Source organism: Lolium rigidum, chromosome 6 (assembly GCF_022539505.1).
Source record: "Lolium rigidum isolate FL_2022 chromosome 6, APGP_CSIRO_Lrig_0.1, whole genome shotgun sequence".
NCBI lineage: Eukaryota > Viridiplantae > Streptophyta > Magnoliopsida > Poales > Poaceae > Lolium > Lolium rigidum.
The window spans coordinates 341,308,725-341,335,437 of NC_061513.1; the positions used below are offsets into that span (position 1 = coordinate 341,308,725).

Here is a 26,713-nt window from a genome sequence, read left to right on the forward strand (position 1 = left end):
ATCATGTAAAGCAGCTCATGAGATTATTGTATTGAGGTACATGGGAGAGAGATGAACCACATAGCTACAGCGAAGCCCTCAGCCTCGGGGGTGAATTACTCCCTCCTCATCATGGGGGCAGCGATGGCGGTGAAGATGGCGGTGAAGACGGCGGTGGAGATGGCTCCGGGGGCAATTCCCCGTCCGGCAGGGTGCCGGAACAGAGAGTTCTGTCCCCCGAATTGGAGTTTCGCGATGGCGGCGGCGCCCCTGGAGTCTTTTTGGAGTTTCGTCAATTGGTATCGGGTTTTCTGATCCAGGGGCTTCTTATAGGCGAAGAGGCGGCGCCAGGGGTTCGAAGGGCTGGCCAAACCCTAGGGGGGCGCGGGCCCCCCCTAGGCCGCGCTGCAGGTATGGTGTGGTGGGCCCGTGCCCCCTCTCGGTCCCTCTCGTGTGTTCTGGATGCTTCCGGGGATTCTAAGATCTTTGGCGTTGATTTCGTCCAATTCCGAGAATATTTCGTTACTAGGATTTCGAAACCAAAACAGCAGAAAACAGGAACTGGCACTTCGGCATCTTGTTAATAGGTTAGTTCCGTAAAATGCACGAATATGACATAAAGTGTGCATAAAACATGTAGATAACATCAATAATGTGGCATGGAACACAAGAAATTATCGATACGTTGGAGACGTATCAGCTTATGAAAGTTATATCTTACAAGTTGCAAGCCTCATGCATAGTATACTAATAGTGCCCGCACCTTGTCCTATTTAGCTTGGACTACCGGATCTTTGCAATGCACATGTTTTAACCAAGTGTCACAATGGGGTACCTCCATGCCGCTCGTACAAAGGTCTAAGGAGAAAGTTCGCATTTTGGATTTCTCGCTTTTGATTATTCTCAACTTAGACATCCATACCGGGACAACATGGACAACAGATAATGGACTCCTCTTTAATGCATAAGCATGTGGTAACAATTATTATTCTCATATGAGATTGAGGATATATGTCCAAAACTGAAACTTCCACCATGATTCATGGCTTTAGTTAGCGGCCCAATATTATTCTCTAACAATATGCATGCTCCAACCATAAAGGTGGTAGATCTCTCTTACTTCAGACAAGACGGACATGCATAGCAACTCACATGATATTCAACAAAGAATAGTTGATGGCGTCCCCAGAAGCATGGTTATCGCACAACGAGCAACTTAATAAGAGATAAAGTGCATAAGTACATATTCAATACCACAATAGTTTTTAAGCTATTTGTCCCATGAGCTATATATTGCAAAGGTGAATGATGGAATTTTAAAGGTAGCACTCAAGAAATTTACTTTGGAATGGCGGAAAATACCATGTAGTAGGTAGGTATGGTGGACACAAATGGCATAGTGGTTGGCTCAAGTATTTTGGATGCATGAGAAGTATTCCCTCTCGATACAAGGTTTAGGCTAGCAAGGTTATTTGAAACAAACACAAGGATGAACGGTGCAGCAAAACTCACATAAAAGACATATTGTAAACATTATAAGACACCACACCGTCTTCCTTGTTGTTCAAAACTCAATACTAGATGTTATCTAGACTCTAGAGAAACCAAATATGCAAACCAAATTAGCAAGCTCTAAGTATTTCTTCATTAATGGGTGCAAAGTATATGATGCAAGAGCTTAAACATGAGCACAACAATTGCCAAGTATCAAATTATCCAAGACATTTTAGAGTTACTACATGTAGCATTTTCCAATTCCAACCATATAACAATTTAACGAAGAAGAAACTTCGCCATGAATACTATGAGTAGAGCCTAAGGACATATTTGTCCATATGCTACAGCGGAGCGTGTCTCTCTCCCATAAAGTGAATGCTAGGATCCATTTTATTCAAACAAAACAAAAAACAAAAACAAACCGACGCTCCAAGCAAAGTACATAAGATGTGACGAAATAAAAATATAGTTTCAGGGGAGGAACCTGATAATGTTGTCGATGAAGAAGGGGATGCCTTGGGCATCCCCAAGCTTAGACGCTTGAGTCTTCTTAAAATATGCAGGGGTGAACCACCGGGGCATCCCCAAGCTTAGAGCTTTCACTCTCCTTGATCATATTGCATCATACTCCTCTCTTGATCCTTGAAAACTTCCTCCACACCAAACTCGAAACAACTCATTAGAGGGTTAGTGCATAATAAAAATTCACATGTTCAGAGGTGACACAATCATTCTTAACACTTCTGGACATTGCATAAAGCTACTGGACATTAATGGATCAAAGAAATTCATCCAACATAGCAAAAGAGGCAATGCGAAATAAAAGACAGAATCTGTCAAAACAGAACAGTCCGTAAAGATGGATTTTATTAGGCCACCAGACTTGCTCAAATGAAAATGCTCAAATTGAATGAAAGTTGCGCACATATCTGAGGATCATGCACGTAAATTGGCGTAATTTTCTGAGCTACCTACAGGGAGGTAGACCCAGATTCGTGACAGCAAAGAAATCTGGAACTGCGCAGTAATCCAAATCTAGTACTTACTTTACTATCAAAGACTTTACTTGGCACAACAAAACTCAAAACTAAGATAAGGAGAGGTTGCTACAGTAGTAAACAACTTCCAAGACACAAATATAAAACAAAAATACTGTAGTAAAAACATGGGTTGTCTCCCATAAGCGCTTTCTTTAACGCCTTTCAGCTAGGCGCGAAAGTGTAACTCAAGTAACATCAAAGGGTGGTGCACCTACAGCGGGGTTTGGAGTTTTCTCAACCATGCATAGTATATTGGATACATAAGTTTCAGCGTCTCCCTTTTCATTAGTCTTGGGCTTGCTACTCTCATCAAACAAATTTTCGAGAACAAGCCAAGCATAGTTATTTTCTAGTGCATCATTCATAGCTAGGAGTTTACATGGTATTGGTGCTTTGATCTCCCCACCATCATTAGCATTATTAGTGTACCTTATCCTATCCATATCCATTTTTTCAAGGAGACCAACAAAATTAGTATGAGAACCAAGCATATTAAATTTAGCGAAGACCTTTCTAGCCTCTCTTGCTAGACCACCAAATTCTCTAAGAAGGGTTTCTAAAACAAAATCTTTCTTTTCCCCTCTTCCAAATCACCAAGTGTAAGAAACATGTGTTGGATTATAGGATTGAGATTAACAAATTTAGTTTCCAACAAGCGAACTAAAGCAGCAGCAGCAATTTCATAAGTAGGAGCAAGTTCTACCAAGTGCCTATCTTCAAAATCTTCAACAGTACTAACATGGGTGAAAATTCTTCTATATTGTTCCTCCCAATTATAGACCCTTGTCGTACCGGTATGTTTTTTGTGGTAAAATTAAAAGAAAACATGATGAATCAAGTAAAGTAAATGCAAGTAACTAATTTTTTTGTGTTTTTGATATAGAGTGCAAGACAATAAATAAAGTAAAACTAGCAACTAATTTTTTTTTGTGTTTTGATATAAAGTGCAGCAAACAAAGTAGTAAATAAATAAAGCAAGACAAAAACAAAGTAAAGAGATTGGGAAGTGGAGACTCCCCTTGCAGCGTGTCTTGATCTCCCCGGCAACGGCGCCAGAAATTTGCTGCTGGCGTGCAGTTGACGTGGGAGTTAGAAATCTTTGTGGTGTAACTTTTCTTCAGGTCCCCGGTAACGGCGCCAGAAATTTGCTTGATGCGTGTATGTTATCACCAGATTTTGGCTAAATTAGGAGGTGGGCCGCGATCAGGATGGGCTTGGAAGATTACACGTGGAAGATCTCTGAAGCGGCCTTGCACGGAGAATTTGGGCTAGAGTGCCCGTGTATCTTTAATTGCAGTAGATTGTATCTAGATTAAAAGTTAGAATTTGTCTCGTACACGGTGGGGATCTCCCACGTTAGAAAGTCCGCTGGACTATAAATATGTATCTAGGGTTTATGGAATAAACAACAACCAACGTTCAACACAAACAAATCTCGGCGCATCGCCAACTCCTTCGTCTCGAGGGTTTCTCCGGTAAGCACCATGCTTCCTAGATCGCATCTTGCGATCTAGGCAGCACAAGCCTGCCCACGTTGTTCATGCGTTGCTCGTACTGAAGCCTTTTTGATGGCGAGCAACGTAGTTATCTTAGATGTGTTAGGGTTAGCATTGTTCTTAGAATTATATGCTTTCGTTATGCAACCCTTGCGCGTCTAGCCGCCCTTACACCTATCTTAGGTGTAGGGGCGGCACCCCGCTTGATCATAGTTTAGTGGATCTGATCCGTTACGATTGCTCCTTGTTTCATCAAGGATTAGTTTAACATCCGCGATAGTTAGGCCTTACAAAGGGTTGGAGGATCCAGCGGCGTGTAGGGTGGCGTTTGCTAGCCCTAGAAAGGATGTTCCGGGGATCAACCTCGTGTTGGTTTTTAGGCCCTGTCTAGGATCGGCTTACGGTCACCGTGCGCGAGCGCGAGGCCCAATCGTGAGTAGGATGATCCGATTATGCGGTGAAAACCCTAAATCGTCGTAGATCTAATTAGCTTTACCTTGATCAAGCAGGACCACCATATATTCGGACACCTCGTTCGAATCATGGGTGGATCGGCTCTTTGAGCCGATTCACAGGATAACCTGAGAGCCGATCGAGGCTCGTATTTAATGTTTACGTGTATGCCATGCGAGGAAACTAAGCGAGGCATCATCCACACCTTCCCGACCGGGTATAGGTCAGGTGGCACGCCCTTGCGATAGCATCGGACGTGCGACCGAGGAGGCTTTGCGGGCCGTCGCTCCGAGGGACCGGGGCCAGCCGCAGCCCTAGTTGTTCCCGGCTCTACCGTGTTGCCCGTCTCTGCCCGCCGGGGGTTTCGACGTCAACACATTCCGGCACGCCGGTGGGACAACCTTCGACATCTACAACATCGCCATCTACATCCGAGATGGCGGAAGGCACTCCGGTCACGTACGAGGATCTGCCTGATGAGCTCAAGAAGAAACATGACGAGATCAAGGCAACCCTCGAAGCCGAATTCATCGGCTCCTTTGAGAAGATCCGTCCGCACGGTGTCAAGCTCGATAGAAACTCACGTCCGTTGTTTGGCGTCAGCATGGTGGATCTCAGCCACTCCATATGCCAGCCGCAGTTCTCCTTTGGTGTCAACATGGCAGGGCTTGCAAGCCGCCATGGCAAAGATGAAGCAGAAAGCAGCCACTCCCGTGGCAAGGATGAAGAGGAGGCCGATCCACACGACCGGCCCCAAGATGATGACAGACGGTACCTGGCAGAGGAGGAAGTGAGAAGCGTGCGGTATCAACGTCCACTCTCCGAGCATCTCCTCAACAAATACGAGCAGCAGTACGGCCGACGTCGGCGCTACGACGTAGATGATGAGAGAAATTGTCGGTCTGATGCAGAGGTCAGGAGGTACCGTCAGCATGATAGAAACAACGACGGGTACAATCGTCGCGCTGAAGGAAGGTCAAGGGGGCAGGATGACATGGATAGGCACTGGGACTGTCCGTTCTTCAAACATTGCTCGGGACTCGGGAATGAGCCGATTGCCAACAATCGAGAACTGCCGTGAATGCAAGCAAAGGAAGAAGGACGCCGTTAACGTGTCCGTGTTCAAGCGTCTAGGGCCTCTCCCGCCTCGGAACAAGCATGCTGAGTCCGCTCGGGTGGAAGATCTCGAGGAACTAGAGGACGATGATGAAGAAGATAAATATCATCGGCCCGGGTGGTGCCCCGATGGGCTCAGCCGTTCCCAAAAGCGAAGGGTTCAGCGTCCGCGTGGGTTGGAAGAAGCCGAAAGATTGTACTCGCACACGCCGAGGAAGGCACGGCCTGATCCGGCCGCCAAAATTCAGCAAACCCTGGACGAAGAAGGTCGGCCACAAAGAAAAGAGTGGCACCCCAAGCGAGAGGAAAGCCGATGATGATACATCGGGCTGGCACAAACATGGTCTTCATTCTTCCAACGGAGTTTAGCGCTCCAAGATTATATGAAGCACTTGTGGCACAATTGGACTGCGGCCCACGGCCGGTCATCTTTGAGAAGCCGAAAGAAAGAAGTTACAGGCATCTGAAGGCCCTGTACTTGCGAGGTTACATCAATGGGCAGCCTGTCAACAAGATGTTGGTAGACACCGGGCGGCAGATTAACATTATGCCATACTCCATGCTACGTCGGTTGGGACGCTCCAGCTCGGATCTGATCAAGACCAATGTGACATTGAGCGATTTCAACGGCCAAGCATCTGACGCACAAGGTGTTCTGAATGTGGATCTGACCGTAGGAAGGAAAACTGTCCCTACGACGTTCTTTATTGTCGACAGCAAGAGTACCTACGCTGTCCTACTAGGGAGAGATTGGATCCACGCCAACTGTTGCATTCCATCCACGATGCACCAATGCCTAATACAGATGGGATGGAGATGAAGTAGAAGTCGTCCATGCGGATGATTCGGTCGAGGTTTCAACGGCCGGCATGGACATTTGGGAGACATCGAGGCCAAGAGCCGCTCTCAGGCATCAATTTGGACGACTGTGAGCGCATCGACGTGACAAAGAACGGGGTTAGGCTGGTTTTATCCACCGGCCTGACCGTGTAACAAAGAAAATGTCGATGGATGAACGTGGCGAGGCTGATCCTTGTGATCGGCCCCAAAAAAGAAAAAAAAAAATTATGAAGGGACATCACAAAACCTTTACCGAGCAAGCAACGTGGAGGCCGATTCCAGCAATCGGCCAAAATTATCCTCACCATCCATTCTGCCTGGGTTCAACATGTTATCCAACAGAGCCGATACCATCAATTATCTTGACAGAATCGGCTCGGGGGGGGGGCACCCAGGTGGATAAAACACGAGGATATGCAGTAGAAGCGTCTCATCCTTTGGAGATGGGTATCGAAATATGGGGGCCGATACATAAATCGGCCAAAAATTCGCAAATTTTTAAACACAGCCGATGCGCAGACATCGACTTAAGGATAGAAAGCCGATGCATGGATTCAAGAGGCTCAGCAGTGCCAGCAGAAGCGTCAGTTTTGGTGACCAGATGCAGAGGCTAATGTTCAAAAGAAATCGCCACGTCCAGATCGGCTCTGTTGATTGGAACAAGTCTGAGGGATCACAACCCTGGCCAACAACAAGAGCAGCATGGACGTGTAGATCAGGTTAAGGGGGAGCCCACGAAGGGAGCACATCTCTTCTAGGACTATGAGAATAGCCGATGACGAAGCGATCGGCTGTGGCGTGTCTGCCTGGGGGCTTGGCCAAGGTGGCGACTTGATAGCTGTCACTTTCAGAGGTTGTTACGTCCAAGGTGGTGGAGGGCATCAGAAATTCAAAACATCCTCACCGGAAGTTGCAGCAGCCTGCCAAAGGTGATGAGCCGATCTGGTCAGCAAGGCGCAAGAATTGAATTGAAGAAGCTCGGGGGGCAGCTCACCCTGAAGGTTCTCTGCTCTTGGGGGCCGATTCTGTTGGGACCGGCTGGCCCTGCTCTACAAGTTGGAAACCAAGGATGGCTGAGTTGGTCGGCTCACTGCTGTCCTCACTCTGATTGAGGCTCGGGGGGCAGTTTGCCCTGAAGGATCCTTTGCTATAGGGAGCCGATGTTTACTGAAATCGGCTGGCTTTGCATCTCAATTTTTGTTTTACGAGATGGTTGCTGCAAGAAAACAGAGCAGGATTATAAACATCACTGCAGACTACCACAAGGGAATTTGTAGACGAATGATGCCTGTTCTGCAGAAGTGGCAGCTTCAACATTTGAGTTGACCCAGCAACAGTCCTGGGGCTCTCCTGAAAGCAAAGAGGATCTGGAAGGGAGGGATGCGGCAGAAGAATGTCTAAAATTTGAAAGATAATAAGGAGACTGGACCTTATTTCAGGAGTTTTGCCGCTAAGTTTAACGTTCCATTCGGTTGGATCTGCATTGACAAGATCTAGGGGATGCACGATTATGGCTTGGCCTTGTTCGACCGGGAGTTTGGGTCCGGATGAACCTATCTTGAAATTTATCGTGAGAGACCGATGCGCTGCCCTCGGCTCATTGGGCATTGGTCGAATTGACAATCGGCAGAATCAGTACAAAGGACAATCGGCTAAATTATTATAAAGGGAATCGGCAAAATCAAATTGGGAAATTTCTTCATTGATAAACCAGATTTCTTACATAGAAGAGCTGATTGCGCTCAAAAGGGAGTGCTAAGGGGATACATTGCCCCGTCTACTACTGCTGATCCTATGCTAAGGATCCTATCTACGGGCCGTCGCTGCCCTCGTCATCGCCCTCGCCGTTGCTGTCGGCGCTGCTCCCGGCGGGCTCGTCGTCGCTGCTGTAGCGGCCACCGGGGGGACCTTCGTTGTCCTCATCCTCCTCGTCGTCGTCATCGTCGCTGTCGAAATCACTGAGATTCCCTGGCCAGGGGCAGTGGCGCTTGGCCGGCGGCTCGTCGGAGGGGCTGTCGTCGTCGTCCTCCTCCTCTTCTTCCTCCTCCTTCACCTCCTCGGAGGAGGTGAAGTCATCCCGAGAGAAGCGATCGTCATCGCTCCCCTCCTCCGTTTCCCCGTCGGCAAGGAAGCGGAGGTCGCTCTCCCGTCCGTCGAGGACTTGTCGTCCTCGGACCGGATGGAGAAGTCATGGTCCGGCTCCTCCCCGCCTCTATGGCGCGGCGGGTGTTGGCCGCATGGACCTCTTGTGGGTTCGGTTCTGGCGTTGGCTCGTGGGAGGAAGAGGACTCGAGGGAAAGTCCCGATGAGGCGGAGGAAGAAGAAGACATGGTGCGCAGAAGGGTTTTCGGAGTGCTAATGCGGGAAGGATGAGGAGAAGAACTGTTCGGTGCGGTTAAATAAAAGAAGTGGGGATTTAATGTTCGAACAGTTTTCGAGGAGGTGGTGCCAAAAAACTGTCAAATCGTGCAGAGAAGTTGGGAAGGCAAGTCGTCATGATGAAACTTACTGCGACGGTTCTGCTCTGCCACGACATGACCCGACGAAAGAGAGCATAATGATTTTGGAAATGTCATTTCCAAAACCAGGGGGGCATGTGTTATCACCAGATTTTGGCTAAATCAGGAGGTGGGCCGCGATCAGGATGGGCTTGGAAGATTACACGTGGAAGATCTCTGAAGCGGCCTTGCACGGAGAATTTGGGCTAGAGTGCCCGTGTATCTTTAATTGCAGTAGATTGTATCTAGATTAAAAGTTAGAATTTGTCTCGTACACGGTGGGGATCTCCCACGTTAGAAAGTCCGCTGGGCTATAAATATGTATCTAGGGTTTATGGAATAAACAACAACCAACGTTCAACACAAACAAATCTCGGCGCATCGCCAACTCCTTCGTCTCGAGGGTTTCTCCGGTAAGCACCATGCTGCCTAGATCGCATCTTGCGATCTAGGCAGCACAAGCCTGCCCACGTTGTTCATGCGTTGCTCGTACTGAAGCCTTTTTGATGGCGAGCAACGTAGTTATCTTATATGTGTTAGGGTTAGCATTGTTCTTAGAATTATATGCTTTCGTTATGCAACCCTTGCGCGTCTAGCCGCCCTTACACCTATCTTAGGTGTAGGGGCGGCACCCCGCTTGATCATAGTTTAGTGGATCTGATCCGTTACGATTGCTCCTTGTTTCATCAAGGATTAGTTTAACATCCGCGATAGTTAGGCCTTACAAAGGGTTGGAGGATCCAACGGCGTGTAGGGTGGCGTTTGCTAGCCCTAGAAAGGATGTTCCGGGGATCAACCTCGTGTTGGTTTTTAGGCTCTGTCTAGGATCGGCTTACGGTCACCGTGCGCGAGCGCGAGGCCCAATCGTGAGTAGGATGATCCGATTATGCGGTGAAAACCCTAAATCGTCGTAGATCTAATTAGCTTTACCTTGATCAAGCAGGACCACCATATATTCGGACACCTCGTTCGAATCATGGGTGGATCGGCTCTTTGAGCCGATTCACGAGGATAACCCGAGAGCCGATCGAGGCTCGTATTTAATGTTTACGTGTATGCCATGCAGGAAACTAAGCGAGGCATCATCCACACCTTCCCGACCAGGTATAGGTCAGGTGGCACGCCCTTGCGATAGCATCGGACGTGCGACCGGGAGGGTTTGCGGGCCGTCGCTCTGAGGGACTGGGGCCAGCCGCAGCCCTAGTTGTTCCCGGCTCTACTGTGTTGCCCGTCTCTGCCCGCCAGGGGGTTTCTGACGTCAACAGTGTAGTTGACACGTCCGTTGGGAACCCCAAGAGGAAGGTATGATGCGCACAGCGGCAAGTTTCCCTCAGTAAGAAACCAAGGTTTAATCGAACCAGTAGGAGTCAAGAAGCACGTTGAAGGTTGATGGCGGCGGGATGTAGTGCGGCGCAACACCGGAGATTCCGGCGCCAACGTGGAACCCTGCACAACACAACCAAAGTACTTTGCCCCAACGAAACAGTGAGGTTGTCAATCTCACCGGCTTGCTGTAACAAAGGGTTAACCGTATTGTGTGGAAGATGATTGTTTGCAGAGAAAACGAGTAAAACAAGTATTGCAGACAGATTTGTATTTCAGTATTAAAAGAATGGACCGGGGTCCACAGTTCACTAGAGGTGTCTCTCCCATAAGATAAAAGCATGTTGGGTGAACAAATTACAGTCGGGCAATTGACAAATAGAGAGGGCATAACAATGCACATACATGTCATGATAAGTATAGTGAGATTTAATTGGGCATTACGACAAAGTACATAGACCGCCATCCAACTGCATCTATGCCTAAAAAGTCCACCTTCGGGTTATCGTCCGAACCCCTTCCAGTATTAAGTTGCAAAGCAACAGTACAATTGCATTAAGTATGGTGCGTAATGTAATCAATAACTACATCCTCGGACATAGCATCAATGTTTTATCCCTAGTGGCAACAAGCACAACACAACCTTAGGGGTTTCGTCACTCCCCAGGTGTCAATGCGGGCATGAACCCACTATCGAGCATAAATACTCCCTCTTGGAGTTACTAGCATCAACTTGGCCAGAGCCTCTACTAATAACGGAGAGCATGCAAGATCATAAACAACACATATGAAATAACTTGATAATTAACATAACATGGTATTCTCTATCCATCGAATCCCGACAAACACAACATAGAGTATTACAGATAGATGATCTTGATCATGTTAGGCAGCTCACAAGATCCAACAATGAAGCACAATGAGGAGAAGACAACCATCTAGCTACTGCTATGGACCCATAGTCCAGGGGTGAACTACTCACTCATCACTCCGGAGGCGACCATGGCGGTGTAGAGTCCTCCGGGAGATGAATCCCCTCTCCGGCAGGGTGCCGGAGGAGATCTCCAGAATCCCCCGAGATGGGATCGGCGGCGGCGGCGTCTCAGTAAGGTTTTCCGTATCGTGGTTTTTCGCATCAGGGGTTTCGCGACGAAGGCTTTAAGTAGGCGGAAGGGCAGAGTCGGGGGCTAACGAGGGGCCCACACCACAGGGCGGCGCGGGCCCCCTTGGTCGCGCCGCCATGTGGTTTGGCCACCTCGTGGCCCCACTTCGTATGCTCTTCGGTCTTCTGGAAGGTTCGTGGCGAAATAGGCCCCTGGGTCTTCGTTTCGTCCAATTCCGAGAATATTTTGTTACTAGGATTTCGAAACCAAAAACAGCGAGAAAACAGCAATCGGCACTTCGGCATCTTGTTAATAGGTTAGTTCCAGAAAATGCACGAATATGACATAAAGTGTGCATAAAACATGTAGGTATCATCAATAATATGGCATAGAACATAAGAAATTATCGATACGTCGGAGACGTATCACCTAGCCTTAAGAGAAACATCGAACAGTACAAAGCACCTCAACAAAAACGAAAATTACAATGAAACTCTTGAGATGCCCATCGTCTTCAACCTCTAGATCGTGTCGACGACTCGCCGCCACTGCCGCTCCTCCCTAAGATGGCCTGGCATTGTTGGTTGCGGACGGGAAGTCGCCGAACGGGTCAAAAAAACCACATCCATCCCGGAGACGAAGAAGAAGGACTAACCACCGATGAAGCTCCATGAAGATCTGGAGATCCTCCAGCCAGAAGAAATCTTCGAGAATCACACCACTCCCACAAGCTTCTCGACGTCGCTGTCGAGATGGGGCTGAAGCCGGGGAGACTTTATTGGAGAAGGCGTCGCTGCCACCACCTGAACCCCGCCTAGCCAAACAAAAAACCTAAAAACCAGGGGAACGGAGCTCTCCCGCCGACGGGGGCCGAGATCCACGCCGCCTCCATGGCCCGAAGGCCACAGAAGCGAGGTAGAACGGCGGCGCTAGCGGGAGGCGGCTAGGAACCCTAGTCTCCTTGAGATCGCCTCTTCCTGGGTCTAGGTACATGTTCACGTGAAAGTTTGAATTGTTGAAATCCAAGTTTGAAGTGTCCAAATGCAAGTTTAAAGTGGTTGACATGCCTTAGTTTACATCATCTAAAATCCATCAGTTGCCCTATTTTACATCTTGTATGGCCATATAAAATTGTATGCCTTAGAAGTTAAAAGAGGTGCCCTAAAACTATTTTGGAGTGCCCTATTTTGGATCATCTGTTAAAGATTGATCTTTCAACACAGTACCGTACTACTATACTGGGATACAATTAACGATATCTCTACGGGGCAGGCTTTTTGTAGGGATGGGTTAGCGGTTTAGCATGTTGGCCGGTGGCCAACTATGCCTGAACTTAAGGGTGCGTGTACTCATTCCGAGAAAAATAAACACCATCAGGACTCGTTTTGGTTTCTTTCACATGTTGCCATTTCCTTTTTTCTTTTCTTTTCTGCCAGAATTATGTGTGCATAGCATATGGCACAGTTTACGTAAGAGGGAAATTCGTTAGCCCATTTTCCGCAAACCACATGTTCACTTCTACTCCTGGATATTACACAAACCATCTGCTCATTTTGTACTTGGCCGGGTCGTTAGATGGATTACTTCTTTTAGACGAAAAGGCTTGAGGTTTGATGGATTACTAACTCAAACACCAGGCGTTCAACGAATACGAGCGAAACAGGTGCGGTGTTTTTCATGGTTGACCACCAGGGAATACTTTTCTTAAGCAACATCAGTGAATACAAGAAACATGCAAACATAATTATTCTGAAAGTGTCCGGCCCGGTGGAGAATAGAATTTTGACGAGTATAGCCTCCAAAAACTTGGTGTCCATTGCTTCCTCGCTTTGCTTTGCTCATGAAAACGACACATACCGATGGTATCAGAAAGTAAGATTCAAATGCTCCTTCTATTGGAGCACAAAAGGAGTTGTTAATCAGTGGCAAAGTCGAGCTTGCCCATTGCTCATTGGATTAGCTGGGTCTCCAACCCATGCCCAAAGGGTACACATCTCTAATTAGAGGAGATCATCATGATATGCCAAATGAAAGGAGCAAACACCAACTTGTAAAAGTATCATGTTTCATTAGTAGTATCTCTCCATGTCCATGACCAACCTCCCTCCTTGTCCCATCTTCAGCTCTATAGATCCATTGGCTAGAGATTTGATCCAAGCTATAAAGCTTGATTAAGGTGTACCAATCGATGACGCAGTACATGAAAGTTACATCGATCCATACATACAGCACTTAGACAAGCTTATAATTTGTTTGAACGGTGAAATGCACCCTCCATAGATGGAGTCATCAAATATAGCATAATGCGGCGTAAAGTAATCCTTGCTGCTTTCTGAAGCGATGTTCAGACTTTCTAAATTTCGCAAAGTTTGCGCTGTCAGATGATGTAATCTTTTTTTTTCCTTTCTCCTTGTCCAGATGTGAACATGTTTTTCTAATACAAACTGATGGCGATTGCTATTATGACGACGACATCATTAACGAGTTTAATCCATGGCTCGAAATTCGCTTGTTCCGGGAGACTTAAAGTTCGTGTTTCAGTTGACTACTGTATGGAATATAAAGGCATCATCGCAGTACGTTATAAAGTAGAATAAGTCGATGCGAAAATGCATGCAACCTCCTCGATACATTTTAGAATTGTAGGATCCCCAGTGATATATATAAAAAAAATCAGCTGCATAAAACAACTGACCAACCTATCGTCTGTGGCAAATCCTATACGATATACTAATCGGCAGTGATATTTCAGATAATGAAGGGGTCTCTTAACTTAATAAATCGTGATTTCATTATTGCAACCAGGTGAGAAGGAATTTGAAATACGATATTCACCTCCTTCCGCATGCATATCCTACTATCTCCGTTGTCGCAGATTTATCTAGATTCACATATATCTACGTACTAAAACACGTCTATATACATGCGTATATAGAAAAAAGCAACAGTTAATATTCAACAGAGGAGATACTAATTAGTAAGATGGTCACCACACTCTTAGCTAGCCTCTAGTACATAGTTCTTCTACACTATAGTTCCTCCGTTCGGGATTATAAGGCCAAAGAGCTTTTTAGAATTGTTGGGAATTATAAACCCTCTTTTATTTATTGTCCTCTCTCCACCAACGAATGTTCACTATTTCTCTCCCTTCTCTCATGCATGTGAAACTATTGATGCATGTAGTCGTTAATGAGAGGAAGTTATAAACTTTCTTGGTGTTAGTGAATTGGTCTTCTATCCTAAAATAGGATGCCTATAATATTTACATAAAGTCATAGTTCTCAAAGTTTGACCAACTATATAGAAAAAGCCGTCAACATTTATAATCCTAAATTAATATTTTTAGAACCATCATGAAATATATTTTCATATTATATGCATTTAAAGTTTTAGATGTTGATTTTTTTATAGATAGTTGTTCAAACTTAAAAAGGTTTAACTTTAACTAAAAACTATAAACATCCTAACTTGAGAAGGAGTGAGTATAATCTAAAACAGAGGGCATATCTTGAAGGAACTCAAGCTCTGGAAGCTGACAAGGAGGGAGGTTTTGCGAGAGTAGCCCTAGGAACTGCTAGGTGTGTGTCTGTCCTCCGATGTTCCACTAGAATATGATCTACTCCCTCTGTTTATAAATTTAAGACATTTTAGCTAGCTAATCTAGCTTGCTTAAACGTCTTACATTATCAAAATATAGATACATTTATTTTAGAAAAAAAGTTACAGTATAAGATCTAAAATGGTTGAAGTACAAAGCATGGAGATAAGCTGGTGTGGCTATCACTCCATCAGTAGGCCTGGGAGCCGCGTGTAGTATCTTTGACTAGGGACGTCCACGGATTCCCTATCTCCAAAACCACGATGGGCTGTTGTTGGTTGGCACTGCGGAAAAACGCCGGCGCTTCCCATCCTCGTGCGGCCATGGGGCGTGGAGTCAAAGCCGATGTGCTACGGCCAACTGCCAACCGCTGCCCCAGTTCATGCTGGGGACAGCCAGCAGAGGAGCGGCAGCGACCGGCGTCGTTCCGAAGTTGGTTCCTACCACCTGCTGCTGGCCCGAGCTTCCAGCCGCCTCGCGAGCGAGCTCAGGGGTCAAAAAACGACGGCTGGGAGAAACCAGGAGGCAGGCAGGGAAACCACACGTTTTGGATATATGGAGCTGCAATTTCCAGTTGTATCATTTCAGCTTTGATGTGCTGCAAGTCAAGCACGCTCTGTCTTTTTTTATGTGTTGCTTTTGCCTCAACGAAACCATCTTAGAAGTTTCGGCTGCAGGATTTCCAGTCTCGGTTCAATAACTCGGTCAGATGATTGCCGAGCAAGTGAGCACAGCACAGGTCACGGTCAGTTGCATCTAGATGCGTAGCAATTTATTTCACGTCCACAGGAGAGAAAAACGCAGCAGCTGCTAGAAGAGTTCCGACTTCTGAGTAGCTTCATTTCTTGACCGACTAAAATCAAGGAAACCAATCACGAAAAACATGACAGACAAACTGGTCGGTCGAAATCCAGAACAGAGGCAGAATGTTTATTCATTTTGACGCCTAGTTTCAACCATTTATCAAAAAAAAAGTGAAGGAACATTTTGTACACTCTTCCAGACTGCCGCCGAAAGAGGACCCATGCATGATTTGACTAAATTTACAATCGCATAACTCATGAGAACGACATTACACCACCAACTCAGGTGGATACATGCTCTGCAGAAAAATAAGACCCCGAAGTGGCCCGCAGTAGGAGTTAATGATCAAAATTGTATGTTCCTTATTTTCTGTGAAAATGTGACCAGAAATGATCTTGGGCAGAAAAAATATCAACAGTTAACTTGTCCGGAAGCCTACTCATTTCGAGCTGAACTTGCCACGCACGGTCTCGTAAGCTGGTACATTGAGAACTGCAAAACAAAGGGAACCTATTAATTAGAAACAGTGCAGTCAAAACACTTGATGTACAGATGGCTGGTAACAAATGAGGAAGCTCACCGTTTCCATGGGACGCCATTGTCAAGGGAGATGAGATGATTTTCTCAGCGAGAGTTGATACATCTTTCAGAGTGACACCATCAACAATCTTCAGAAGGTTCTCCACAGGTTTCCTGAAAGGTTTTACATGACAAGTGTCAGACAGTGCAAAGATACATGCTACAAATGTTACACTTAGCAAACATTATACAGATTCCAGAGATGCAGAAATAATACACCAATTGTGGAGTTCTTTTTCTTATCACCAACACACAGTAAAAAGTACATGAACTTGGATGAGCAAGGTTCTACATTGATTATGCATGTGAAATTTACTGGCTTCAAAAAGGGGCTGTGAGTTCATGACACCATTACAGCACATGTTCTGTTGTTACAGTGCAATTACACATTTCAAACATCAGATAGCACTCAATATTGTGGGGCAAAGATGTTCCTAACCCACCAAGTCACTAAAGATCTTGTTAACATCAAAACATGCATTTTACTTCTATTTGCTACCAGTAATTTAGATAATTTCTCTTAGTATCATAGGGTTGGCTAAAAAGAATAGCCATGTGTAAAACCTGATTTTCTCCAGATATCTTGCAGTTGTCATACGGATATAAAAAACAAGTAGGCATCGCATTTTTCTAGAGAATACTAACCAACAGTGATAACTAAGGTAAAGAGGGCTCCTTGGTATCTAATATGGTTACAATACGTGCTATAAATTAAAATGTCACTATTCTGTGAACCAGGTATAATTGCAGAGTATCTAGAGCATTGCTTAAACTTATGCATATTCTCGGCCTTGCAGGGAATAGAAGCATAGGCACCATGACAAATGTTGCAGTTAAGCATAAATGTTTAACAACTGTACCTTTCACCGAATGCCAAAACTTGGCGCCCCATATCTTCGGTTGCTGATGCCTGTGAGTTGAATTGTTAGTACTAGATCATTAGGCACAGTTACAGAAATATCACACGAGCATGCATACCTTTGATTCCAGGCTTGCCAAGATTGCAGATTTAGCTGCTGCTTTAGCACGATCTAGCTGGGTCTGGTCAACTGTAATAAAAAAAAAAATTCAGGCAAAAGCAACTTATGACTGATGAGTCAATATAGGAGAGTTAAGGTACCTTGACCAGGAGTCGCAAGGGAAGTGAGTTCTCGGGCTGCTAAGTCAATAGCTTTAGGAGCAAATGCTGCAGCCTGATTATGAAATTATATTTCTATCAGTTGTCAAAGTACAATACTCCGTAGCTAAAAAGGAAAATACTATGCATAACAGGCTTTGCTTATCCAATTGTAAATGATACTTACAGTTGATGTATGAATTCCAAAAATGCCAGTGGTACTGTGAACATCCTTGAAAGCAGAGATTGATTTGATTTGGTCAAATTCATTTACAAGATGATCTGTACAAAGTATACCACGGTTAAGGCACTAATGTGATTACTAATACAGATACAAGATAGTTTGTGGTGCTATCAGAATCTGAATAGAATTTTCTTTTTAAGCCCATTGGCGTTACACTGCAAATAATAGTAGCTATAACCTAGAATGGTTGCCAGAAAAAGGATTTGACTATTAGCTGACCTACATCATCTATGGTTTACAGTTTGCAGAATAGCTGGCTCAGAGCAAATCATATGAACTATCACCCAGTCAGATAATTAAATAATATGTGCTATTGGCAATATAAGTTTCATTGTTTCTCAGAGTTCCCCACAGATATAACCAAAGCTTGAGTGTCAAACAGTAGAATATGTCTGCTTACTTAGGCGTGAATGCAAGCCTTTTCCAGGTCTTCCCCAAGAAAACAAACCACCACCACCCAAAAGTGTCTGTAAAAAACAGATTAGTTCTTCTTATATTAGACCACAATGCTGCATGAAATCAGTATAAGTGGATTGTTAAATAAAATTATCAATGCAACTTAAAGCATATATTTATCATGAACCTGGAGAACTGATGCAGTAACATAATCTTTTTCTTTCAACCATCCACCAGGGAGCTCAAAAGCCAGAGCAATATCTGTGTTCTATTTTTCGAGAAGAAACCAAAGTAAGAACAAAGATACATGACAAAAGACATCACATAAATGACTAATGAGTGGCTCAAAACCATAACACATACGGATGAATCTGCTGCACGTCTATATTCTCCACCAACGTAGACAGACTTTGGCTTTACTGTTCCAGTTGCATTGGGAATGTCAGAGAGGAGAGGTTCAGCAATTGATACAAGTTCATCATGGTCGACACCAGATGCAGCTAGGACAATTCGAGGGGAGGTGTAGTTCTCCTGGCATCCATGAAACAGAAATACAAATAGCATGTTAACAAGAATACCAACACAACTATACTACTAACTAAAAGGATTTGTGGGATGAATCTCACAGCTAGGAACTCTTCCAGAACATCTGTATTTAATCTGCTAATGGAAGCTTCTGAGGCAATCAATGGGTTTGCCAAAGCCCCAGAATAGCCAGCCGAATGAAGGGCGTCCAAGAGGAAACTTTCTGGGTTAGTTGAAGCTTGTGCAAGCTCTGCCTTCAGTTTTGTTATCTACGAAGGCAATAAGTTAGCATTCAGCAAATAACATATTCCAATCATCTAAAAGTACAGAAGCAAAAGGGCATAATATTAAGAAGAAATACCTCTTCCTTTACTTCCCAGTCAAGCAAAGCAGGATTCCGAACACAATCAACAAGAACTTCAACCATTTCAGGCATGTAAGTCTTCAGAGCTCCATAGCTGTAGCTCGTGAGCTCACGGTTAGCTGATGCTTTGGCATTACCACCTATAGCACAGATTTCACGCACAACACGCAACTGGCTCCTGTTTCTAGTGGTTGCAAAGGCCAGTTTCTTCAAGAGCTGAGTAGCACCAAGTGTTTCAGGTGCTTCATAGACAGACCCGCTGTTGACATAAACTCCAACGGAACATGATGATCCCTAGAAAAGAGATAAAAAACATAGGTATCACTAACCGACCACCATGAGGAACATGCATAGATTATAAGAAATAAGGAACACATACCGGAGATGTCTCAGATGCAATTTTGACACCATTTGAAAGTGCTGTGATTTTTGTCTCAGAAGGCTTCACAAGGTCGGGTAGCGGATCAGGAATGGTGACTCCTGGGAGTGCAAAGTCAGGTGGGAGCAATGCACTTGAAGGTGCGCCTGTGAGCCAGCTTAGGAAGCCACCGGATGAACGCTGTGCAACACTTGTGCTAGCAGACCTAATTGCAATATTCAACATCTGAGCATCCGCCCCACGCTGCTGCAAGTGGTAAACAGTAGATATTATGTAAGCAGCTAAAGTTGAGCCAACCAGTATGAATTATTATATTTAAAACCCAACAAAAACAAGCTTTCTCTGCTTGGTGATTATTAGTTATTGCAGTAAAATATCACATGACAGAGCGTCTCAATGACAAAATAATTTTCTGCATCCCTATATAGATGTTATCTAAATGCAAGGCTATGGCTCTACCCGTGACTAAAACATTTCATGGGCCCAACTAATAAGCCAAACACTAGTTGCTACGACTGTAAAGCATTTCAAGCATATGCAGGCTGTCTCTGCTTGGTGATTATTAGTTATTGCAGTAAAATATCACACATGGCAGAGCTTCTCAATGACGAAATTTTCTGCATCCCTATATAGATGTTATCTGAATGCAAGGCTATGGCTCTACCCGTGACTGAAACATTTCATGGGCCCAACTAATAAGCCAAACACTACTTGCTACGGCAGTAAAGCATTTCAAGCATCTGTACGGAGCAAATATATCATGTGGATTCAAAGTAAATATTACTGGTTCCAGAAGACTACTTCTATTTCTCTATACTAAGATAAGACTGATTAAATAAATACAAAACTAATTGTTCAAAGGGACTTTAACAAGCATTTCCAATTTCAAGAAAAGCTCTTCCAAATCATACATTTGACTACATGCAGCCTGAACACAAAACAAGAGCTCATGAAGCAGAACACAAGATGAAACACAATACAAAGCTATGTCATTAACCTGGTGTAGCACAAAAGTTATAGCTGCCGAGCTCATGATATTGTGAAGAAACAGAGCCACCGAGAAACCTGGCGACATCGGAACTAACTGGTTCCACTAATAACATAAGCCAATTGTCATGCCTTTGCAAACGACCGTAGAGATCACCCTTCCCCTCATAATTACATGAAACCATGCCACGTCACAAACTAAGCAAGCACTCACCGTCGCATCTCGAATCCATGGTTTCTCAATTCAACATACGAGGATAAACATTCAGACAGCTACGATTGCTACTTGCAGCGTCCAGAATGCCTCCACTACACGCTCACCCATCGAATCCACGTGACCAAACCACGGATGCTATGTCAGTGCCAATCGCGACGCCGCCATGGGCTGTGGCCGTTCGGATCGGGCGCATCGCGGCGGGATGGGCGCCACGGAGCCATCAGATCTAGCGAAACGCAAGGGAGGGGAGGCGACGCCTTGAGGGCGAGGGAGGGCTGACCTTGAGGGCGCCGAGGCCGGAGGCGGCTCGGTACATGGTGGCCGGCGCCTGCGGAGGATTCGCTCGACGGAGTGGTCGCCGGCGGCGCCTGCGGAGGGAGCGGCGGAGGCGGAGATGGGGACGGAGACCGTGGGACAAGTGGAAGGCGACAATTCGAGAGACTGGTTGCGCATATAGCAGTGGGTGAGCTGAATTCGTGGGCAGTATTTTAACGGGCCGGGCCGGCCCAGCTTAGGCGTCCTAATTGGGCCGGTCCGGCGCAAAGAGTTGGGCTAACCTGGCCTCATTTCGCGGCCAGGACATCGCACCGCGCATCAAATCCCTAACGGCCGCTCCGCGTGATCCCAAAAAACAAAAACGCCTCTCCGTCTCCGCGATCACCGAGACGCGATCACCGCCGCCGCGTGCGCTCTGCGTCGCCGTCGGCGACAAGGGAGGCCTGCTCAACACGCGTCCGCGCGCGGCGGTGATGGATGTGGTAAGTTCTGCGAAGCGATTGGCCTCGATCGCGCGCCGTTGGGGAGTTAACTTGCACCGCTCCGCGCGCGGAGGAGCATGGGGTTTTCCGGTGGTGCCCGCCGGCCGCCGGCCGTGGCTAACTTCGTGCAGGTGAACTGTTTGACCAAACGCCGATTAGGTACTTACTATCCTCCGGGACTCTGATGCCCTGCATGTGTTCTGGCCTGTTGCGTTTGTTATCTTGCGGATTCTGTTGCCTTTGCAAATCGCAATTGTGTTCGGCACTTCGGCGAAATTGTTCGGTGAAATTGTTCGGTGATGGTTCTCTGTTCAGTTGCAGTCGAGCGGAAAAATAATCGCGCTGGTCTGGTTGTAGGTAGTCCACCTGGTTGACGAAATGCCGTTCTCAGTTTGGAAAGAGTAGCAGCTAGTTTAGCTACCAGATTCCCTGAAGTCTGAACTGGAGATGTGTTTGTACTGTCATCTACATGGTTGTCAAATGGTCCAAGCTGCCTGTTGAGTTGTACGGTTTGGATGTGGATACAAGGATACAGGTCAAAGAGGCTGTGTGGGCCAGATTTTATTTCAAGTGTGTTCGGTGTATGTGTATGGTTGTTGTCTGAAGGTGCTTGGTCATTGGGGGACTTCTCTACTGTCGAAGATATTTTCGTCTCCTCGTTTGGCAACGTTAGCATATTAGGGATGCAGACTATTGTGCCGACCCATTTTCTTGGTTGATGCCAGGGACTTGGTGATCTACCAGAGTGTATTTGTTATGATCTTTCAATTTATTGCTTGCTTGCTACAAACTGCTCGCCGGCTTATTTCATATACACTGTGGGGAATCTTTTATATATATTATAGTAAGGCAGCATGTTGCACCTTTGGCTAGTTTTGCTGGTGTCAGTGCATTGCCAATACAATTTCTTACTGAGGAGGATTCGTATCTGAAGACAACTTTGTCACAGTTGATTCTCTTGCATCCAGAATTAGCAATTTTCCACTTTTAGAATCCTGTTGTGTTTTATGTCCTGAAAATGACACCATTTTGTCCCGTTTGTTGGTGAACATACGAGCCGACCATATATATTAAAAGTACATTCCATCTATGTCATTTCTGAACTGTTCCATTTGTTATCTTGCGGATTCTGTTGCCTTTGCAAGTCGCAATTGTGTTCGGCGAAATTGTTCGGTGATTGTTCTCTGTTCAGTTGCAGCCGAGCAGAAAAATAATCGCGTTGGGCTGGTTGTAGGTATTCCACCTAGTTGATGAAATGCGGTTCTCCGGTTGGAAAGAGTAGCAGCTAGTTTAGCTACCAGATTCAGTCTGAAGATGTGTTGTCAAATGGTCCAAGCTGCCTGTTGAGTTGTACGGTTTGGATGTGGATACAAGGATACAGGTCAAAGAGGCTGTGTGGACCAGATTTTATTTCAAATGTGTTTGGTATATGGGTAGGGTTGTTGTCTGAAGGTGCTTCGTCATTGGGGGATTCTGTACTGTCGAAAATATTTTCAGCAGCTGTGTTTGCTCTTATATTTGATCAGATCACGTCAGCATACTAAGGATGCAGGCTACTGTGCTGACCCGTTTTCTTAGTTTATTTATGCCAGGGACTGGGTGATCTACCAGAGTGTATTTTAGCTAGTCAGCTTATTTCACAAATACTATTATTTTGTGAGGAATCTTTTATATATTTTATAGTAAGGCATGTTGCACCTTTGGCTAGTTTTGTTGGCATCAGTGCATCGCCAATACAATTTCTTACCGAGGAGGATTCTTATCTGAAAACAACTTTGTCACAGTTGATTCTCTTGCATCCAGAATTAGCAATTTTCCACTTTTAGAATCCTGTTGTGTTTTATGTCCTGAAAATGACACCATTTTGTCCCGTTTGTTGGTGAACATACGAGCTGGCCATAAGTATGAAAATTCGTTCCATTTGTGTCATTGTCGGAAAGTTGAGGTTTGATTGGTTGCTATTTAGTTATTTTAGCAAACATCATGTCCTATTCCCCCTGTTTTGACTAGAAGAGTTTACACAGCTAGAAGTAGGTAACACAATATTCTTATGCATTTGAACATGCCTGTAAGACAAGTAGACAACACAACCACTCAACAACTATTAATCTTTGATTTTTTTTGGCATAAGATAGAAATAAACAAATTGCCTTGAATTTGTATATTACCTCTGTCTTTAGTTGCCTATGTTTCTCTCGTGAAGTTCTCCTTTCAATTGCTGATGTTAACTTTTTTTGAAATGGAATTGTCGAGGTAAAATGACTTTACCAATTGATACTCTTGCACTTGGAGTCTATAATACCCATAATTAGAATATTTCCATTCTACTTTTATGTTATTTTGTCGGTGAGTATTTGAGCCGAACAGATATCAGTTCATTTCCATTTATGTACATATGCTCAGTTTTTGTCGGTTTGTATTTGTGCCGAACAGATATCAGTTCATTTCCTTTTATGTACATATGCTCAAACCTAACAAAGTTGTCACCATTGGGAGTCAATGTTTAAGTGACTGAAGGAAGAATCTACATAGTTGGAAGTAACACAATATTCCGAAGCAGTTGCACATCCCTATAAGATAACACACCCACTCAACAGCTAGTATTCTGTGTTTGTCTGTTTTTGGCACATAAGCATTGCTGAAAGAAAAGGATGCCTGGTATTGGCAAACTACCTCCGTTTATTTAATTTACCTATCTTCTCATGCATTCCCTCATGTAATGTCGCTTCTTTCTATAAAGCAGCTCTTGCAGTGTGATCAGCTAATGATTGTTGCACCACTTTTTGTCAAATAGGCAAATACTTAAATAACCATCAAGGGAAGCATGTGCGAGAAGGTTACGTATGATGATGTTTAAAAGTCCTCATGGCGCATGGGAGGGGACCTGTACCACTTGGGGTGTATGAGCATGGACGCAACACAGGTGCAAACCACGTAGTTATACGGAACCCTTTCATATTTGACCTTCAGATTTCTTTGAAAATGGATTAGCTATGCATTGTAATTGATATCATATGGTAGCCATGAACGCTTAATGCACGAGTTAATTTGCCTTCTTCATCTGTCTCTATCTGTTTTTTTTTTATGTAGCATACAGATCAACCACTTGATCTTGTGTACAACTGCGGCATTTTATTCCTGGAGCTGATGCCTGGTGGCTATCTGATTTCATGGAATGTGACGAGATTGATAATATGAACTGACTTTTACTTTTACTACAGATTGCGTTGCACATAGCGGCTATGGCTTTTACCGACTTTGAGGTGGCTATGACTTTCACTATTTGTCCACATTTGCAGGTGAACGGTCAGTTCTTCAGAAAGATATCTGTTTCAAACTATATGTGTGTGAATGCGACCGCATCGGTGGAATTCAACTGAACAGATGAAGCTGGAGTTCTAAGTTTCTTCAGGTACTTGACCCACCTCTTGACACGTGATTGATTGGTACTTAGACACGCAGTGAGTTAATGAATAGGATTATAAGTATTTGACTGTTTGCTGCGACTTAAGCCTCAGGTTTTGCACGTATACAAAGCAATGCATTGCAATTATTGTGAGGTTGTGACGGATCTGTCGGTTGGCCAGAACCCCAACCTCCAAGTGTATCTATACATAGAAAATCTACTTTCATCGAAGAACTCTCGCGGACTAAAACCAGAAGTTGAGTAGTATGTATATATACAATGCATCATACAGTCGATTAGTCACGAATGGTATTTATGAACCCTGATGAGGTGTTGCTACTACTACTATAAATCCTAGTAGCAGTGTGGCTGACAATGAGGCACACACAAGCACACATATATTTAATTGACATGCCAGATGATGGTGATGAATCTTTCTTGGCTGCCAGAAATATCAAGAATGACCAGGATTTTCTCGGCAAGCTGTCATGTCAACATTGGGATGGGTTATCAGGTCATAATGGTTTGATTTACCTATGAGAGGCACAATGCAACTCGCGGGGAGGTAGATTGGTCGACAGAGATGCAAAGATTGTGTTGGACTCTTCTCTCGGAGCAGGCAGGGAGACAGTAGTAGGCAACCACAGAGTGGCAGGTTTTTTCTTGGATGGAGTATGGCACAAGTGAAGACGATCTGAGCTGACCCGGAGGCCGTAGGAACGTACTGCAGAAGGTGACCGGCGTCAGGGACTCAGGGTGTATCGTTGGACCTAAGTACCTAATTAGGCTATTTTTGTCGCCACCATGCCTATCTTTGACGCCGTCGTGGTCGCGCCCACTTGGATTCTGGAGACTCTGGACAAGCGTATCGATCTTGGTCGAGCTAACCTGGGTCCAGGGCACCAGCTCTGTTGTTCTGACCGGGGCCATGTTTTCCTCATGACAGCAACGATGGTAGCCTCAAGTTACAACAGTACTGATGAGCACAATTCCACCCGGGACCCAGCTGCGTGCGTAGGGGGTCATCAGTTGTCATTTGCAGCCTCATGATCTACCGCTGAGGTGACAACATGGAAAAGGTGTCGAAATGGGAAACATATATCTACTGTTGCCTGATGCAGACTGTAAGCCGGCCGTAGGTGCAGCTCTATGCTTTGGGTTGATCATGGTCGAAGATGAAGGTATGTTTTTTGTATATTTGCTTTGTTTTACCACCTGAAGAGTTTCGTCCAGATTTTTAAGACGTTTTTCATTGCCATGCACAGTTACCCCACTATATATGGAAGTAGGATTGCCGATGGACTGTTTAATAACCAAAATAATGACCAGAATTTGTGACGGTCCTTACACCTTATATTAGTTGATCATATAGATGCTAGATTACAACACTTATAGATAAAATAAATTTGATGCATTGCGGCACTAATCTTTAAGTGAAAGCCAGTCACCCAGGACCATTTTCGACAAACTTGTTCGTACTACTGATTCTATCCGATCAATGGACCGGATTAGACAACCGTGCTGTACTGACTCGCGAATGGTTTTCCATGTCTGAGATCAAGCAAATGGGTCCTGCTTGAAGGAGAAGTTTGTTCCCCTGGTCAGGCATGCGATGCAGCACGGGCATATTTTTATGTGCTCTAGCCTGAGCTTGTCTATATCTCAGCGGTTGGGGTCCATCAAGTGTTGTACTGCTTCATTTGCCTTGGGTGGGACGCAAGTTCTGGGATTTACCTCTCTCTCCCTCCTCAACATCACTGACTCCAATGCCAAAAAGTATCATCATTTGAGCACAAGGCCTCCTCCATATACCCATGTGAGCTCATATGACATCCTTATATTTTTCTCCCTGTTGCGATTTGCAAACCACATTATTGTGCATTGGAAAGAAATACCCTTTTCCATCATTCCAAGCATGCAACATAAAACAAAATGAACTTGTATGTACATGTCCCTTCCTCATTACTCTCAGGTTTACTTCTTCTTTCACATAG

The 26,713-nt window shown here is 45.0% G+C and overlaps 1 protein-coding gene across 2 annotated transcripts; it reads right to left on the reverse strand.

The window, feature by feature from the left end:
• Window positions 1-15,852: 15,852 nt before the first annotated feature.
• LOC124660353 (mitochondrial-processing peptidase subunit alpha-like) lies at window positions 15,853-20,945 on the reverse strand. Of its 2 annotated transcripts, none has more exons than XM_047198156.1 (13): window positions 20,836-20,945; window positions 19,352-19,597; window positions 18,970-19,266; window positions 18,710-18,877; window positions 18,447-18,614; window positions 18,271-18,351; window positions 18,088-18,154; window positions 17,631-17,725; window positions 17,447-17,519; window positions 17,305-17,375; window positions 17,187-17,236; window positions 16,328-16,440; window positions 15,853-16,239 (listed from the first exon to the last, which is right to left on the reverse strand). In XM_047198156.1, the coding sequence occupies exons 1-13, from the start codon at window positions 20,869-20,871 to the stop codon at window positions 16,187-16,189; spliced, it is 1,518 nt and encodes a 505-aa protein (XP_047054112.1). In that variant the 5' UTR covers window positions 20,872-20,945; the 3' UTR covers window positions 15,853-16,186. The 2 variants fall into 2 exon arrangements, with proteins under 2 accessions (XP_047054112.1, XP_047054113.1); XM_047198157.1 differs by having other exon boundaries at window positions 19,352-19,594; window positions 20,836-20,915.
• Between the last annotated feature and the right edge of the window lie 5,768 nt (window positions 20,946-26,713).